The sequence below is a fragment of the Kogia breviceps genome, chromosome 14, assembly GCF_026419965.1.
Source record: "Kogia breviceps isolate mKogBre1 chromosome 14, mKogBre1 haplotype 1, whole genome shotgun sequence".
Classification (NCBI taxonomy): domain Eukaryota; kingdom Metazoa; phylum Chordata; class Mammalia; order Artiodactyla; family Physeteridae; genus Kogia; species Kogia breviceps.
The window spans coordinates 89,722,817-89,740,979 of record NC_081323.1 but is presented as its reverse complement, the minus strand read 5'-3'; the positions used below and the strand labels follow the sequence as shown (position 1 = coordinate 89,740,979).

The 18,163-nt window shown below is 64.0% G+C and overlaps 1 protein-coding gene across 2 annotated transcripts in view; it reads right to left on the bottom strand.

Moving 5' to 3' along the window:
* Positions 1-18,163, bottom strand: part of MAD1L1 (mitotic arrest deficient 1 like 1) — a 318,455-nt gene that overhangs the window by 174,275 nt on the left and 126,017 nt on the right. For both annotated transcript variants that reach the window (XM_059038555.2, XM_067012804.1), the window contains exon 11: positions 5,308-5,452. In XM_059038555.2, the coding sequence (XP_058894538.1) occupies positions 5,308-5,452 (145 nt within the window). The remainder of the gene's footprint in view (positions 1-5,307; positions 5,453-18,163) is intronic.

Below are 18,163 nucleotides of genomic sequence, written 5' to 3'. Positions count from 1 at the left end.
TTTGTTCCCTCGCAACCTCAGGGAGACCCCAGGAGCTCAGAGCCCTGCCCACCCTACCGCCGCCTCCGCAGTGCCTAGAACAGACGCCCCGTGAGAATCTGTGCAACGACAAAGTGAAGGACAAAGTGAGTGAAGGACTTTGGGTTCTCTCTTTCGATTCCTCTCCAGCCTTCCCATCTGCCTACGTTATGAGCTTGGAACACGTAAACCTTGCCTGAAGGTCGGCCTTTACAAATCCAGAGACTAGGAGAAAATATTTTCAACAGAATAATAAAAATAACCCACATCAAAATTCACAGGGTAGGCATTTATGATAACAACTCTTAGAAAACTACAAGGAGATGTGGATTTCATTAATCCAATAAAGAGTATCTACAAAAAACAAACAGCACACGTGGCACTTAGTGGTGAGTTACTGAAGCTTCCTGAGAGCTGCGCTGAGACGAGCACCGCAAGCAGCCGGGCTCGCCCACGGGGTGACTGCTCTCACACTAGGGGATTTAGCGGGACCGTCAGGTGCAGACCCTCAGCTGCATTTCCACAGATCAGCGCCAACACAGAGAAGGTAAAGTCCTTGAGAGACAGCCATTACAACTACATCAAAACAGAAAACACTCAGGGGGGAAATATCTAACAATGTGCAAGACTTCTACCCCCAACACTACCAAACACTGCTGAGAGAAATGAAAGAAGATCTAAATAAGTGGAAGAATATATAATGATCTGGCTCAGAAGATGAAATAATGTTCAGGTGTCATTTCTCCCCAAACTGGTTTACAAATTTACTGTGAATTCACGGTAATCCCAACCATATCCCTGCAGATGTTGTGTGTAAACAGACAAATTTATTCTGAAAGGTACAAGGATATGCAAAGGACCAAAAGGAGCCAGAGAAACTTAAGGAACAATACTCAACCTGGACGTGGACTCCCAGACCCCAAAGCACAATAAAGCTGCGTCAGTGGAGACAGGGTGGCGCTGGCAGAAAGACAGACGGAGCCAGTGGCAGAACAGAGGACACAGAAGCTGAGCTGCCCGTCGGCGGTCGCTGGCTGACAGTTAAGGCAACGAGACCGCACACAGGGAACGAGAGGGGTCTTTCCAGAAGCGGTGCTGGAGCAGAGGCACTTTCAATGGGGAGAAAGCATCCCGTCACGTGCTTCATTCACACCCGAAACCAACTCCAGGTGCAGGTGACACCCAAATGTAAAAGGTAAAACAATAAATCAGAGAGAAGAGAAGAGTTCCTCATCTCCAAAGATCAGTTCATCACGACCCACAGGGAGCCGCCATCGAGGTAACAAAGCCGACAGCACGAAGGTGACAACTCGGGCTCGACCCTGGACACGGGGCGCAGTGAAGAGGGCCCAGGAGAGGACGTCGGCCTCCGGCGGCTCCAACCAAGATTCCCATCGGCTCAGGGCGGAAACAACCCTCTAAGGCCCCCAAACCGGGAGGGCAAGGCTGGAGCAGGCCCTTCACAGAGAGGACACGGAGGCCCGCACCTCACTAGGCTCCAGGGTCTCACACACTCTGTACCCACCGGAGTGAGTCAAACCGGAGCCAGCGGGTTTGGGTGCAGACCTGGGGGGCCGGGGCTCTCCCACAACTGGTGGGGGGGGTGCACCCTGCGACAAGGCGCTGTGGGAGCAGGCTCTGTGAGCAGCCTTCCACACCTCGACGTGCCCGCAGAAGCGGGGCCACTGCCCAGCCTGCCCTCACCGGGGACACAGAGCCTACCAGCTGCCTATGTTCCCTCCAGAACACTCATCACCTACTGTCCAGGACAGAATTCAAGGATGTGAGGGTTGACGTTAACCCAGGGGTGTCCTCTGACCTAACGCACACCCCGACTTCTCCATGTACAAAGCAGGAACTGTCTGCATCCCCGCGGGGCTGAGCGACTTGAGATCAGGAAGGAATGGAGAACCTCGGGGCCTCACGGGTCGGCGCCGGCAGCTCTGGAAGGCACTGCGCTTCGGCAGAGAACCACAGGAACGAGCCACCCCGGGCCCCCAGGCTGCTGAGCTGCCGACCTCACTGCGGCTCGGCGGGCAGCTGGACAGGCCCCGCCCTCACGCAGCTCCTCCCGAACCACGGGGGAGTTCCGAAAGCCGGCAAGCGGACACGAGGAGCGCGAAGAGCCACGTCTACACGAGGTGAATGGCGCAGATCCCAGGAGCCGGCCGAAGCGCCCCCGTCGGGAAAGGACCGGGGGACTTGAGGGCAGCCGCCTGGGCATAAGGCCGATCCTGGGTGGGGGGCGAGTCCCGGCCGTCGACGGGCCCCTGAGCGACGACCGCTGCCCCCGGCCCAGGGAGCCTTGCTCCAGGACAGCCTCCTCTGGACACAGGGTGAGAGGAGCTCTGGCCTCTTCTGGGACATCCCCGTGTACTTCCTGCCTCGGTTTCCCAAAAGCGCACCTTCGGCCCACGTATTTGTTTCTGAAGCAGCAACGGCGGGGGGGGGGGGGCGGGGGGGGGGGGGGCGGGGGGGACGACATCACTACCAGACCGTGACCCTGGAGGTAAGACACCGATGACCGGTGCCCTCCGCCAAAGCCTGATCCACCAGGGAATGGGGGTCGGGGGGGCGTAGGAAAGGGGGGGAAGGGAGGCTTCTACTTTCATTTTTTGAAAAAATTCATGCTAAAAGTTAGCTTTCACTGCTTCGAGTCTATAAATAAGATCCTGTAACCATACTGTGGAATATTAGGGGCGCACTGGAAACAGCTCAGTTCAAACAGGAAAATGGTTTGTGTTCACCCAGTTCTGGAAGCCAATTTTCAATTGCTTAAAATAGTCATGGTATTTTACCAAGGTAATTACACTCTTAGCTATCAGTAACAATTAAACCCTTAGACTGGAGATGCTTAATAAGGTCTCAAAATAAAATCGCACATTCTAAGCACTGTACTCTGAAATGTCAAACATGCAAATAGGGCCCTCGGTGGGACGCAGGAGTGACAGCCCCGTCGGAGTGACAGCCCCATCGGCGCACCTGGCCCAGCGCCGCAGCGGAGGGCGAGACACCGCACTCGCCACGCCCTGCCCCAGGCAGCTGGTCTGGGGGCTCCCAGAGGGCTGGGGGTGTCTCCCGAGGAAGACAGGAAGATCGGCAACCAAAGCATCCTCGAGACCTGACGGCTGCCACCCTGGAGGTGCCTCGAACAGGAAGCACGCAGACCACGAGGGAGCCGCGCGAGCCCAAGGGGCCACCGAGGGCGGGGGGGCGGGGACTCGCTCCGCTCCAACCAGGGGCCACTGAGGGCGGGGGGGCGGGGACTCGCTCCGCTCCAACTAGGGGCCACCGAGGGCGGGGGGGCGGGGACTCGCTCCGCTCCAACCAGGGGCCACCGAGGGCGAGGGGGCGGGGACTCGCTCCGCTCCAACCAGGGGCCACCGAGGGCGGGGGGGCGGGGACTCGCTCCGCTCCAACTAGGGGCCACCGAGGGCGGGGGGGCGGGGACTCGCTCCGCTCCAACCAGGGGCCACCGAGGGCGAGGGGGCGGGGACTCGCTCCGCTCCAACCAGGGGCCACCGAGGGCGAGGGGGCGGGGACTCGCTCCGCTCCAGCCAGGAAGCGGCAGCCTGGCTGCCCTCTGCCGAGCGGCCTGACGGACGGCTGTATCGCGCGGCTGGCAAGATGGACCCCGCGCGCCTGACCCGGCCACCGACCCGCTGCAGACGTGCCTCCGGGAGCCACAGTGGGCGTAAGCCATCCGTCAGTGCCAGGCAATCGACACCCGCCCCCCCCCGCCCCCCGGCCCCCAGAGCCACGCCAGTCAGCGCAGCGGGCCGGGCCAGGACCAAATTAGACCCCAAATCGCCATCACCTTCCACCCTGCTGAGCAGGGGGTCGAGAGGAGCGGACATTTCCTGCCTCGGGAGCCCAGAGCAGTGACCCTGGAGGACAGAAACGGCCCAAGGAGGAGGCCAGGCACAAGCGCACGATCACCGAGGGCGCGGACTCCACAGCGTTGGAGGCTTGTGGCCCCGCTGAGGAGCCGCCCGGCGCCCCAGGGCTCCCAGCAGGGCATCTGTACCGGTGAGCCGATGCAATCCTGGTAAGGCAGGGCAGGGGGCCGAGCCGCCAGGCTGCCAATCCAGCCCACAAGGACACTCGCCAGGCAGCACGGGCACTAGAAGTGGACGACACGGACGAGAGCGACGGGCCCCGCACGGGGACAGCTCACCAACTCACCAGGCGCCTCCCCTGTGGGGCCACCTGCAAGGCCGGTGTCGAGGTCGGCCAAGCCTGACGCCAGGACGCTCGAGTGGTGTGACACACACACGGCAGGGGACGTGCTGGAGAGGCCGGAGACTGCGGGCTTTCGGCAGCCGGAACGTGGCCTGCCTCCTAAAAGCTTCATGACCAGGAGGTCCCAGGCTTTTATCAAACGGTCAAGAACAGGCAAACGGCTGCCAGACGCGACTCCTGAAACTTCCCAGGGGGCCGCCCCCGCCCCGCCAGGTCAGCGCGCCCGCCTGGCCGCTCACTACCAGCCCGGGGGCAGGTGGGAGGAGTCTGCCAGCATCTGGACAACCCCGACCCTCGCCTAGAGAGCATCTGGGGACAGTTTCTGGCTTTTTCCTTCCCTGTCTTCTGAAATTTCGGCATCCAAGGCAACATTTTAAATAATGCTCTCTCACACAAAAACCTTAATTCATGCTCCAGCGAGCTCTGCTTATCGAGCAGACGTCAGAGCCCCTCAGACTCGGCACAGTTAGCAAAAACCCGGCCCCCCAGACGGAGGTGGGGGCAGGAACGCATCCCACCCGGCGCACCTGCGCACGGGTGACCGTTTCCCTCTGCGGTCCACCCTGCGCTCCCTGGGCTCCGAAGGAGGGAAAGGCTGCACCTGCCCACCAGGCCGGAGGGAGGGCTGACCCCACCGTGAGACGCAGGGGGCCGAGGCTCACACCCCGATACCCCAGGTCAGTGCGCAAAGGCCCCGGGCCCTGCCCTTCACGAGGAGGACAGGCCCCGCAGGGGACCCCAGGGTCTGCATTTCAGAACCCTCCTGGCGATCCAGGGTAAAAATGTGCAGGCTGGCTGAACGGCCAAGACGCTCTCCTCTGGGGAGGGCAGAGCGCGGTCTGATCTGAGCTGTGACTCACAGGCAGCGCCGTGTGTCTAACTGATCGAGAAGCGGGGACACAGGTCACTGGTGGTTCTGGGTGCGCTGCACTTGGTAGAGACCCTGGCAAACGTGGGGGCGTGGAGAGAAGACTAAGCGTGGACACGGCAGGGGCTGCTGGGAGCTGCCGGCCCGGAAGACAGGCCCCCGCGGCAGGCGCCCCGTACCTTCGTCAGCAGCAGGACGCGCTTCTGCAGCCGCCGGGCCAGGGCCTCATGCGTCTCGCGCTTCTTCCTCTCCTCCAGCAGCTGGCTGCTGAGCTGGCGGACCTCCTCCTGGAGCTGCAGCCTGGCCTTCTCCAGTCCCCGGGCACTGCAAGAGGCAAAAGGGCGGAGTGAAGACGCCGGGTCCCCAGGACAGCACCCAGCGACGGCGCCCAGGCCCGCGCGACCCGCGCCACTCAGGTCCGCAAACAGAGCCGCACGCACAACCAGCCCGCTGTCACTCCCTCGCTTCTGAATAGCTATTGAGAGCCTTTCGGGAGTTTCTGGATTTCAAAGAGCCGCCCAGGGTGACCCCAGAACACGGGACGCGCGGGGGAGGGAAGCTCAACTCCACACACAACGGGGAAAATCGCCAGCAGCGCGGGCTTCGGGCTTCGCTCGGGAGGGCGCCTCTGAATGAGCTCAATTACCAGGGCAGGCACTTCCCACCCGAACCGCAGCGGGCCAGACGCGCAGCTCCGTGCGGCGCGGGGACGTCACGTACAAGCCCGGGGTGGGCCCCTTGCACAGACACCCCGCAGAGTCGAGCCCCCGCAGAGCCCCGACAGCACGGGGCAGAGCCCGCTTCCCTCCGCGCGGCCGGCGCCCTGCCTCGGTTCACGCACCTGACGTTGCTCTCCGGTCACTGTGACAGCCTCACGCCTGGGCAGCCTCCGGTGCCCCCAAGCCGTCCCTCGGACCGCAGGGCACCCAGGGGCTCACAGGCCAACTTCCTGGCACCTTCACAGTTTGGTCTTCCCCACTCTTTCCCTCACAACTCCATCAGTCCTTGACAAGCTATAGGGACCGTCCTCTGCCCTGGCCTGTTCCCACGCAGGCTTCAGGAACCCCCGTCCTGCACGGGAGGTGCCCACACGTAGACACAGCCCCCGGCTTTTCGAGGGGACGGTGATCAGGAGAGCTCCCGGGAGGGAGGACGCCCCAGGAAAAGGAAGCGCTATCCCCACGGGCGGGTGGGCGGGTGAACCGCGAGGCACGGGCTGGAGATGCCGTGTCCGTGCTATTCTTTCAAGCGGAGGAAACCTCTTTCCAAGACAGACCTTTGCTATTCTGCTTCTGTATTTTTCTTTTGCGATCTTACCGGGATCATATTACAAAGTGCTATTTGTAACATTTAGCTGGGGTGATACCCAATGACAACGAGATGACTTCGAAAATATAAAAGTTGGAGCTGAGGGGCTACAGACACCAACCCCCACCTGCATCTTGTGTCATTCTCGGCGTCCAATGTTTTCTTTTTTTGCTTTGATTACACGGTTTCAAGAAAGCCTTCATCCACAGGGATGGCAGACGACGCTTTCTTTGGAGGTGGTCTCCGCCGTGCAAATGTTTTCCATTTCACATCTGAGTGAGTAGGGGGTTATTTTTTATCGTAATTTAGTATAATTCTTTGAACAGCTAACTACAATTTGAGAGAGAGCGCAGAACACGCGTCTACGGGACTCTGTAAGGGACTCCAAGAACGCCTGGTCTCGGGGCCGGAGCAGCGCTCTCACCCAGGGGCCCCGCGCCGCACCCCTCGCAGCGGCCTCAGAAAGCCTTCCTCGGAGAGCGAGTCCCCCTGCACAGCTGGCCGAGTGCACCGCCACCTCTGCGTGCTTCCTAACCAAAGACGTAAAATAAAACGAGTACAGGTACTCACTGAAACAGACGTTTAAAGAGGCCGTTTTGAGTTCTAGTTCAATTTAAAACTATTCATAGGCCAATTTAATCATCAAGGACTGTGAAATCGACTCTGGAATCACTGACTTCAGGTGGGCAAGCGCACAGCATTTGAATCGCTGCTCCGCCTTGTGATTTAATTAGAGGAACTCGGGTTCCCTTGTCCAAGCCGCCGAGGCCAGCCTGCAGGGGACGGGGCTGCTCTGAGCACAAGCTTTCCGGGGACAGCCGTGGTGGGAAGTGACAAAGCCCAGGCCCACGGTTTCGGGACCGCGACGTCCCCACACGGAGGTCTGCAGGCCTCCCCCGCCGAGGGCAGGTGTGAAGGCCACAGGGTAACCGCTGTCCACCTGCAGAGAGCTGGAGACCCCGCCTCCCCCGCCGAGGGCAGGTGTGAAGGCCACAGGGTAACCGCTGTCCACCTGCAGAGAGCTGGAGACCCCGCCTCCCCCGCCGAGGGCAGGTGTGAAGGCCACAGGGTAACCGCTGTCCACCTGCAGAGAGCTGGAGACCCGACTCCTGGGGCCTGGCCCAGGGCACCGCTCACCTGCCCCTAGCCTGTCGCCGCCAGCTCACTGTGTGGGCCCCTAAAACGCGGGTGGGCCTGAGGCCCCGGACCAGGCCCAAGATGTCGTAAGAACAAGTGGTCAAGCGCAGGACACAGTGCCAGTCGCGTGTCCAGCAACACCCACAGGAGGTGACCGAGCCTTTCGGGGCTTGGCGCTCGGCCCAGGTGGGCAAAGCTCCTGCCCGCTTAGAAAAACCACCGGTCCTTCCCCGCGTGAAATGCTTTTCATGAAACCAAGATGGGAAGCAATGCAGCAGAGGACACACAACCCCAGGTACCACCAAGCAGCACTGGGCGGGCAGCCCCTGGGCGGGCTGGCCCGAGTGGCGCTCGGCCCGGGCCGGGGTCTCCTGGGGCCTCCAGTGGAGGCGCGCCACCCTCAGGCTCGCCAGCCCCGTGTCACCCCGAGTTCCAAGGCCTGCCATGAGGCCTAACGTTCCATCAGTACTCAGTGCTTTTTAAAGCTGGACTAGACCTAAAAATCCAACCTGGGCAGCTTACAGGAGGCGGTGCTGCTGGCTCAGACTCTCCTGAGCCCCGGTGACAAACTGGCCCAGCCCCGGAGAGACAGCGGGGGGTCAAGCGGCGCCACGGGCCCCAGCCCCCGGGCTCTCGTTCTGGACGGTGCGGGTCTCGGGAAAGACGCCGTGCGTCCTGTGGAGCAGGGGCTTAACACACGGCGCGGCTCACTGGTAAGTGCAAGAGGCGCCGGATAAGCTCGGGGAGCAGCGGGGGCCCCCACAAGCGTTCCATCTGGAGACGGAGAGCACGGGGGCCCACGCCTGTGCGGGGCGCGGCTGCTGTCAGGCCTGCAGCAGCCGGAGCCGGAGCTGCCGGGAGGGGAAGGGCTGCCCCGGTGCCCCTGGCAGGAGGGGAGCGGCAGGAGCCCCTCTTCCGGGAGAAGGACTGGCACGGGCCTCCCTCCCCGCGGCCTGGCGGCTCTCCCCCCAGCGCCCCTCCACGCGGGCCGCCAAGGGCGGCTGGAGTGCAGGACCGCCACGGGCGGAAGACGGACAAGAAGCGGCAAATACGCGACCAGCTCGGGAGGGAAGGAAAGCAGGGACGGACCCAGAGGCCAGAGCAGAGCAGGGCAGAGGCTCTGTTTACGTGAGAGGGCGCCGCACCGCCCCAGAGGGCAGCACGAGGGGGCCTGAAGCCGCTGGGTGTGCGCCCGGGGCCAGGAGGGCTCAGAAGGCGCGGACAGCAAGGGGACGGAGAGCAGTCGAGAAGGGCCGCGTGGAGAGGGCAGGAGAGAGTGGGAGGGGGAAGATGGAGAGCAGAGACGAGGACCCCTCAGAACAACGTGGGTGGAGGGGGCGGCCCAGGAGGCGCGGGTGGCCCAGGAGGCGCTGCCTTTGGTCTACAGGTTCTCGGGGGAGCAGGCGAGAGCGCAGCGTGTGCTCGAGGGAGCGGCCCTGCAGGCTGGGGGCGTCCCGGTGGGCGGGAGGGGAGGCACCGTGAACAGCCGGGCCTCGGGGGGCAAGGGGTGGACGAACTGGCACAAACAGGGCCTGGTCTTCCATAGGAGTGTGTGCTTTTCTGACGCTTCCAAGAACTCCCCCCAAAATGCCCCAAAGTGGTTTCTCACAACACCTGCCAACGGGCGGCCCTCCCCTGTCCTCGTGTGCCGGGGGTGGTGAGAGCCCAGAGAGGGGCCCAGAGAGGGCCTCCTGCAGCCCGGGCCGCAGGCCCGTCCACCACTGCTCTGCGAACGGTGGCCCGATGCAGGGCGCTGGCACCACGCGGCCGCCTCTTCCCTGCGGAACGCCCCCTACTTCAATCGCAGCCTTCCTTGCAAGGTAAAGAGGAGAAAACCCATAAAAAACGAAGCCTCCGGTTCCGTGCTTACGTTGAACCCTGAAGTCAGCGGCATTTCCGTGAACCTCTGGGAGTTCAAAATGAAGCCCTCAGTTCTCAGAGGAGAGGGCGGCACGGTCATCCATCGGTACCTTCCTGAGCTGGCGTCTGCGGAAGGAAGTAAGGCCTGAGCTTTTGAGAACCCCCCTCTGCGCTGTGACGGGCCGCTGCAGCCCGCTGTAATGTCATCTTCATCAGAAAACCCCCAGCCTAAGGAGATCTACTTTCAAGGAAGGATGAAAGGACACGCACGCTGTGGAGCCTCAGGCAACACCTGAACGACCTTCTCTCTCTCTCAGCGCGGTTCCGCCCTGCCCTCGCGCCTCCGCTGCCACCACACACCCGCCCTCCACACCCACCTCCTCCCAGCTCCAGCCACCAGCTCCAGCCGCCACGCCACCGCGGCATCCCGGTGCCAAGGGCGGGCCGCGACACTCGCCTGCCTGCGGGGCAGGAGGCCCAAAGGGCTGGCCGGCGCCTCTAGGAAGCATGCGGACGGGGCGGGGCAACCGACTCCAGGAAGGACCGCCCCGCTGTGCGGAGCCCTCGCTCCGAGCTGGCGTGGGCCGGGCGCCTGGCACCCGGTCTTGCCTGGAAGGTCAGCACGGAGGGTGGAAACACCGGCAGCCGCGGCCGGGCCCACGTTCACACCAAGAACAGCTCTGGAGCAAGCAAACCTGCAGTCGGTGACACGTGGTCGAGACGTTCACGCGGACACACGGCATTAGGCAACACCTTTATTTCTGACGACTGCCCACGAGTACTTCCCCGAGAGCACGCAGTCACCCGCCCGGGGCCCTGCGGCTTAAGATGTGAACGCGGCTGCACGTGCACACCGATTCCGGGTGGCTACGCTTTCGCAGGAAACTAGGATGACGTTAATACAATTTAACAATTCACACTTCCGCAAAGCCCCCGCGGCTCCCTTGCGCTGGGGCTCTGAGCGGCAGAGGTCAAACCCACCGCACGCGCTCCCCAAGCGTCCCCATCCCCCAGATGGGCGACCAGGCCTCGGGGGCTGCCACTGACTCGAGGCCCCTCCACCCTGAGCAGGACACAGTGCCCGACCTCCAGTCGCTCCAGTTCCGTGCCCCGTGTGCCCCGGCCACCAGGCGGGACAAGCCGAGCCACCACCAAGTAGGTGACTCACTGTGTGCGTGTGTCTGACTGGGCGTGAGGGCTCACGGGCCGGCCACAGAGCCACCCGGAGGAGGAGGACAGCCGTGTCACCACAGCTCCTCAGGGAAGCCTCAGAAATGGAAAATCCTCCATGCCTGCCTGTGGAGAGAGTGAAAGGAAGGGCCGTGGAAAGGACAGGGCAGAGCAGAAAAGCGCAGGCAAGAGCTGGCTGATCCGACACGACACGGGGCTGTGGCTGGCACGCGTGCGGGACTCGGGACAAGACTGAGCCGCAGCACGTACCGAACGGAGCCCAGGGTTTCGGCTGAGGGCGGGGTCGCCACCAGCTCGATGGGCAGGGCTGCCAAGACGCCCTGTGGCAGCAGGCAAAGCGGGGAGAAACCGGCAGGGATGAGACCCGGCCAGACAGAGCCCCGGGGGTCCAGCACCGTGTGTGCCAGGCCATCCAAGGGCCCGGTGAGGACGCTCGGGACTCACTGGCTGTGAAGGACGGGGCAGGGGCACAGAGGACACGGACGCACAGCTGGCCTCCAGGCGGCCAGATCCCGGTGAGAAATCTCTCTCAGAGCTGCCCGAGGATGGGAAGGGCTGCTTGGAGAGAGGCCGGGCTCCAGCCAGAAGGGCTTCAGCTACACGCTGGCCTCCTCGGCAGGGATCCGGCAGGGGCGCTGCACCGCTGGGGGTGCCCACGCAACACGGATTTCCTCGCTGCTAAGACTCGGGGCTACTTCTGGAAGCGTGGCCTGGCGGATAAACAGTGGATGGAGGGACACCGCAAAGCAGCAGACCTCACGCTGACTGGCAAGAAGGGGCCACACGGCCTCCCTCGTACCCGCACCTCCAGTTTCCTCCGATCAAGGCTTCGGTTCCCCAAATTCTCTCCACCAGCACCCTGAACGGAGGCCCTGGTGGTTTTCTAAGGAAGCGGGGCTGTGGTGCCGGCAGCGGAGCAGAGACCCCACGCGCGATCCCACACGACGCCCACGGGCCCTCCGGTGGGCCGCCACATCCCGGTCCCGAAGGCGGCCCGGGAAGCCACGCAACACCGAAACGGCAGCAAGGGTGCCCGCAGCCGGGACCCGAGCACTCGCCCAGCCGTGCCTCATCTTGGCGCTTTGCAGGACGCATTTGCGGGAAAGACAAGAGGGGCCAGGGTGGGCGTGGGCCAGACCAGGGACGGGCAGGGCCACCACCCACACAGAACCGCTTCTGGAGCAAAGGCCCTCCAAGGGAGCCGCTGCGGATGCAGACCAGGAAGGGTGGCTGAGTATCCAAATGGGGCCTCGAGACCACGAGAACCCACCCAGATCACAGCACAGGGAACAGGTAGGATGGAAGGAAGCCGGAAGTGGGCTCCCCACGCAGGGAAGGACAGGACCCCACCGGGGAGGGAGGCCTGGACGCTGCCCCCGACCTCCGGGGGTCGTTCCTGTTCCACCCCCTCACCCCTGTCCCCAAGGGCGCCACCACTGACCCCTCACCCCTGCCCCCAAGGGCCCCACCACGGACAGCCATGCGCGCTGATTCCCAGACTCACCCGCGACAGGCCCCCTTCCCTTCCACCAGGGCTCCGCAGACCTGACGGCCCCACGCCCGCTGAGCACAGGCTCCCCGCGTCTGCACCCCCAGACCTGGTCCAGGCCGCCCTTCCTCACTGGCCCCCACCGCTGCCTGCTCACCCATCACCCCTCCTGACCGAACACACGAACCTCACCCGTCACAAGGCTCCCCTTTAACCACTCCACAGCCTCCTGCATTCGAAGGACAGCCCAGGCCAAGGCCACACCCAGCTGCACTCAGCCGCAGGGAGCCACGCCGGCCGTGTCCACGGGCCTGGCCAGGAGCCACGCGCTAGCTCGGCAGGGCAGGGCGGACGGTCAGACGGGATCAGGCACTGGTTTCGGAAATAATCTGCCGGATGGTGGGGGCCGGCGCCCAGCCACGCTGCTCCGGTGCCCACGCCCCTGCCCGGAGGGCTTCCTGCCGCACAGAGCCTGGGTGTGCCCGGGGGCAGCGCAATCACAGGAGCGGAAACCCACCGCTGCTTCTGGAGGGAAACCAGCGACTGCAGCCCCGATTCCCCTGGACGGAGATGCACCAGAGCCGGAGGTCAGGTGCTTCAGAAAACTCTCCGAACCTCCATTTCCTCAGCGACAAAAGGGAAGCCACTGCTACCCGCCTGGCGGGGCGGCGGGGACACCCGCGAGGCACGTGCCCAGCGCGCACGCGGTGAGGCCCCCGTGCTGCTGCCGTGACGCGACGCGGCACAGCGGGACGGCCCGGCGTCCGCGCCCGGCTGAGGAGAGAAGCCGCGTCCAGGGAGAGACCGCCTTGAGAAAGAGCTGGTCGAGGTCCGTGCCGCCGCTTCCTTTCCTGAAGCTTCACGCCGGAGTGAAGAAGAAAGCGGAGGTCGGGAGCTGGGAGCTCCGTGGTGCCCAGCACGCCCGTGCACCCCGGGGTCCTGCCGAGCGTCCACGCGACCCGAGGGGAGAGGGCGCCGCTACCACATCCCTATCCCCGGACGGGGCCCACACAGCCGGTGGACGCAAGCCAGGCCCTTACTCAGACCAGAGCCCCGACCACAGACGTGGGCACGCTCTCCCCGCACGGCCAGCCTGGACCAACGGCTGACATCAGGTCTGGGGCGCAGCAATGGGACCCGGGGCTCCGTCAGGCTGGTCAAGGGGTAGCTTCGGCACGTGTGCGGAGAAGGAAGGAGGGCAGGGAGACAGGAGGGTGGGAGGAGGGCGGCCCCTCCGTTCTGCGTCCTGCTCAGACTCGGGAGGGGCCGCCTGGGAGACGAGCCGTGAGCCTCGCCCCATCACCCCCGACGCCCAGGCCCGGCGTGGCACACGGCCGTCTTCACGCACAGCGTCTAATTCCAAAATCCCAAACGCCTCCAAGTGCCGTTACACATTTCTCAGAAAAAAATAAAAAATCCAAACAGTGGAAACGAGACCAGAGAATGAAAAAGGCAAAGGATGAAGTAATTCCCAACCAAAGAAACGGCGGGGGGCGGGCTGGGGAGCTGCCGCGGGCCTCCCCCCATCTCTCCTCCGCCCAACTCCGAACTCTCATCAATTCGAATCGCCAAATTCAGTCTGCATTCCCAGATAAACAGAGGCCACACAGTAAACACTCTCATCTGACCTTGAAATGTGACGAGGAAAATTACTCCTTGCAATTTCAATTCAAGCCCAGCCGTGATGAATAATCCAATCTTGCTGATCGGTTACCGACCTGTACCGGCACGGGTGGGTGGGGCTGGCTCCAAATTCCGGGGTGGGGAGCCCAAGCGAGGCCGGCCGGAGCAGCCCAGTGCTGGGTGCCAGGCTCACAGCAGGATGCCCTCAGCCCACCCCAGGGGGCCCCCGGGACTCAGGACACAGACACGGCAGGAAGCAGAGGGCAAGTCGGCCCCTCAGATCCTGAAGAGCAGCTGCCCTGGACCCTCGAGCTCCGGCTCTCGGCACAACCCGGGAGAAAGACGGCGGACGGGTAACTAAGGGTACCCTGCGCTCAGGTGGCGCCGACGCCCATGCAGCGGAGGTGACCTTCTGACCTCTCACGCGCACCGTCTCACTAAGCCCCACAGCCTCCCTGAGGATGCGGGTCCAGAACACGGCCCGCAGACGGGACGGCCAAGCCGGACCCAGGAAGAGGGAGGGACCCCCTACACCGCGCTCGGCAAACTGTCCGCCGGCTGCTCTCCTGCGACAGAGATTCTGTGGCCTGAAAAGGCGAAACTAGTTACGACCGGCGGGCCCTTTACAGAGACAGGCTGCCTGTCACTGCGCCCTGCCTGATGTAAGGCCTCTGCCCGCTGGCGGTCGGGCCCCTCCCCGCCCCGCCAAGTGGAGCTAACAGCACAGGAGCTCGCAGCAGCCCGGCCGGCCCTGGGCACTGCCGACACAGGACCCCTTACCGACGAGACGAGCGCCACCCGGCTCACTGTCCCCTCACGCTGCGCCCCACCCTCTCACATCCGGAGCCCAGGGATCCTCCTGCTTCTGGTCTGAACGGACGCCACAGCCTCCAGGCCCCCTGTGGCAGCGACCTCCGTGGATGTGCCCACGGTGGTCTGAAGCCAGGCTGCGTGGGCACGAGGGAGGTGAGGAAGAGCCCACAGAGCAGCAGGCGCGGGGCTCTTCCCCATTTCCCGTCCGACTCCCCTCCTCCTTAGCTGCGGGTGGCAGGGAAGTGGCCGCCCCGGGGTCACAGAGCTCCACGTGCCCGATGACGCTGAGGGTCAGCTGCCCCCACAGCACACCCGTCTCCGTCATTCCAGACCCCCCCGTCTCCCTCCCTGGGTCCAGGATGGCAAACGCCTCAAGGCAGACCCACCCCCACCCCCGGGAGTCAGGAGCACAGGGTCAGGCCAGGGGCAACCACCTCCACCAAGGGAGAGGAAGGGGCGCGCCAGGGGCACTCACGTGCTCCTCACTGAGGGGCCCCGAGGGGCGCAAAGAGGTCCGGGACAGACGAGGTCGGGACGCGGAAAAGTAAGCAAGCTTCAAACACCCAGAGGAGCCCCGGAACAGGGCAACCTGGCTGAACACATGCTTAAAACAGCTCTGGAGGGCCGCTCAAGGGCCCGGTGCAGGAGGCGTCACTGGGTACTGAGCCTCAGGTCCTGAGCGCTATACCGTGGGTACCCAGTACTAAGCAGTCCACCGCAGGGACCAAGCACTGAGCCACCGGTAGGAGGTACTGAGTCTCAAGTACCAAACACTAAGCCAGAATGTGGGCTGCGTTCCAAGGCAGGGAGGGTCAAAAAACAAGAGGTGGGGGCTTCCCTGGTGGCGCAGCGGTTGGGAGTCCGCCTGCCGATGCAGGGGACGTGGGTTCAAGCCCCGGTCCGGGAGGATCCCACACGCCGCGGAGCGGCTGGGCGCGTGAGCCGTGGCCGCTGCGCCTGTGCGTCCGGAGCCTGTGCTCCGCCACAGGAGAGGCCACAAGAGTGGGAGGCCCGCGTACCGCAAAAACAAACAAAAACAACAAAAACAAACAAACAAAACCCCAAGAGGTGGGCAGTCTGGGGCCTCCAGAAGCGTCTGCCTTTACACCTGGCCGGTCGTGTTGAGGAGAAAGCAGCAGACCGGGCAGCGAGGATACGTTGTCCCTCTGGAGGCCTGGACTTCCACAGCCACGGAGTGCGGACAACCCACAGGAGGGACACGGAGGGGGACGTGGCAGCGAGAGCAGCGCCTGGTCACGGTGCCCCAGAGCCCGCAGCTGCGTGAGTGTAAGGCAGCACGGCAGCCCCTTCCCTGTGGGGCGGATGCGGACGCAAAGGGCCTCGACCACGGCACTCGGTGCCAACGAGAGGTGTCCGATGGAGGGCGGGTGCTGGCAGGGGCACACAGTAGGTCCCACCGCGGGGCACACCTGTGACTTCTGACGGCCCAGCTCCAGGTGGGGTCCCCGTCATGACCCCAGGTCAGGACCTTCCACCACTGCATCGCCCTGAGAGACTGAGGAGGGCCCCGCGGCTGGGAGCACGTGGTGGAAGCAGCCCTGAGGACTCCTGGAGGTGGTCCCCACACGCAGGCGGGGGGGGGGGGGTGACGCTGCCACGCACGTGCCCGTGGAGGGCCTCCGTCGGTGCCGGACTTCACATCCACCTCCTCCCAGGGGCACGGAACCAAACCTCAAGCTCAAATGCAGCCCTTTAGATACGGAACGATCACCCAAGATCAGACTCTACAGGGTGAGAAAAGCCAACGAACTACACCCTGCACGTCCTCGATCTGCCCGGAGCAGGGACCAGCGCGTGCCCAGGAGCCGGGCGAGGGCAGGCTGACGCGCTGGGGCTCGGGCCTTTGCTCTCTTGAGCGTCCTGTGGATCCAGCGTCAGGCTTAGCTGGATATAAAAACAAGACAGAAAGAAAAAGGTTTTTACAAGATCACACCTCCTGCCCTCAAGGAATTCACCGTCCAGCACGGCGGGTGCAGGAAGCTGGAGGAAAGGGAAGGGCCACGGCTGCCTTAGAAGGCCAGCCAAGCCGGGCGGGCGGAGCTGAGCACCGCCCGGCCCAAGCAAGGGCAGGAGGTCAAAGGGCAGGACCAGGCCACAGGGGTGGGACAGGTGGGCGAGTTCCAACGGCGCCTGTGAACTCAGCGGTAAAGGTGAGACGGCCCAAGCTCACGCCGTCCCCCGGAGCCGCCCGAGAGCCCAATCAGCCACGCTGGCGCCGAGGGTCCCAACGTGCAGACTTCGCCAGCAGCGCCCTCCACGCCTCCGACCCACGCCTGTCCCCGCGACGGTCCTTCTCCTGGGTAACAAAGCCCATGCCGCCTGTTTACTTTCCCATCGACGCCGCTGTCCCCAGGCAGAGCACCAGCCCGCGACAGCCCGCTGGGGGAGGCGCCGTCACGGCACGCTGACGTCCACCACGTCCCGCGGCGCCGACGTCCCCGCCGAAAGAGAAGCGTCCGCCAGGCACGCAGCCCGTGGGGACTCCCCCAGGGGAGGAGACGTCCCGCCACGCGGGCGACGCCAGGCGAGCGTGGCCACGCTCCCTCTAAACGCCGCCGCTCTCATCAACACCTCTGAGGCACTTCGGCGCTGAAAGGAGAGTGAAGGAGAAAACTCAGGTGACCAGTTCCTCCTTCGCTGTTTCAGTCAAGCATCCACTCAGCTTTGCTGCGCCCACAGAGCTGCGGGAGCAGCTGATCCCACTTCGTCCCCCACAGGCGCGGGAGCCCCGGGGGGTTGGCACTTGCCTGGAGAAAGGCCAGCTCTACTCGGTTTCTTTCCTCTTGAACTTTAAGAGCGAGCGACGAGGACAGAAACGACCTTCCCTAGGCAGGGCTGGTCCTGTCGGGGAGGCCGGAGCACCAGGCTTTGCTCACACACGGGAGGGGGCCGGGGCCGGGCTCCTGACCTCAGCTCGCACGTGCTGCCAGGCGCACCAAAGCGGGTCTGGGTGGTGGCGGCCATCGGGGGCAGCTGTGGCCGGGGCTGCAGAGGCGGCAGCCACAGCTGGGCTCACGTTCGCCCCCCACCACTTGCCAGTGCGGAACGGGGACCCGAGGACGCTGACAGTTTCTCCTCAAGATTCCTCAGAAAAAAGCACTTTGCTGAGAAACTAAGAGACTCCCCCACTTATGCAGGCCCTCCACGTCCAACCTTCCGGTAATGTTTGCGGATCACCTCTCCACTGGCTGCGGGCACCTTCTTACGGACTGCTGCCGGGGGCTCCAGGAAACCTCTGCGGTTTGTTCAGTGACAAGGCAAGGCCGCGGCCCCGGGAGTGGGAAGGGAGGTCCGGCGGGAGGGGCACGGGGAGCTCCCTGGAAGAGCTGTCACCCAGGGGCCCCGGGCGAGCGCCAAGAGCAGGTGTCAAGTCTGAAGGGTCGGAAGAGCACAGGGAGGTGGAGATGCTGGGGGGGGGGGGGGCTCCCGCTGAAATGGCCAGTTTATGGTACGAAGCAAACACCACACGGGGGTTCAAGAAAAGCCAACAGAAAACCATGAAGACTGCAGCGCAGAGCAAAACCCACACCAAGACTCACGGGGCTGGAGAGACAGGCCCGCCCACACCCACCCGCCCACGAGTCAGCCAGGCC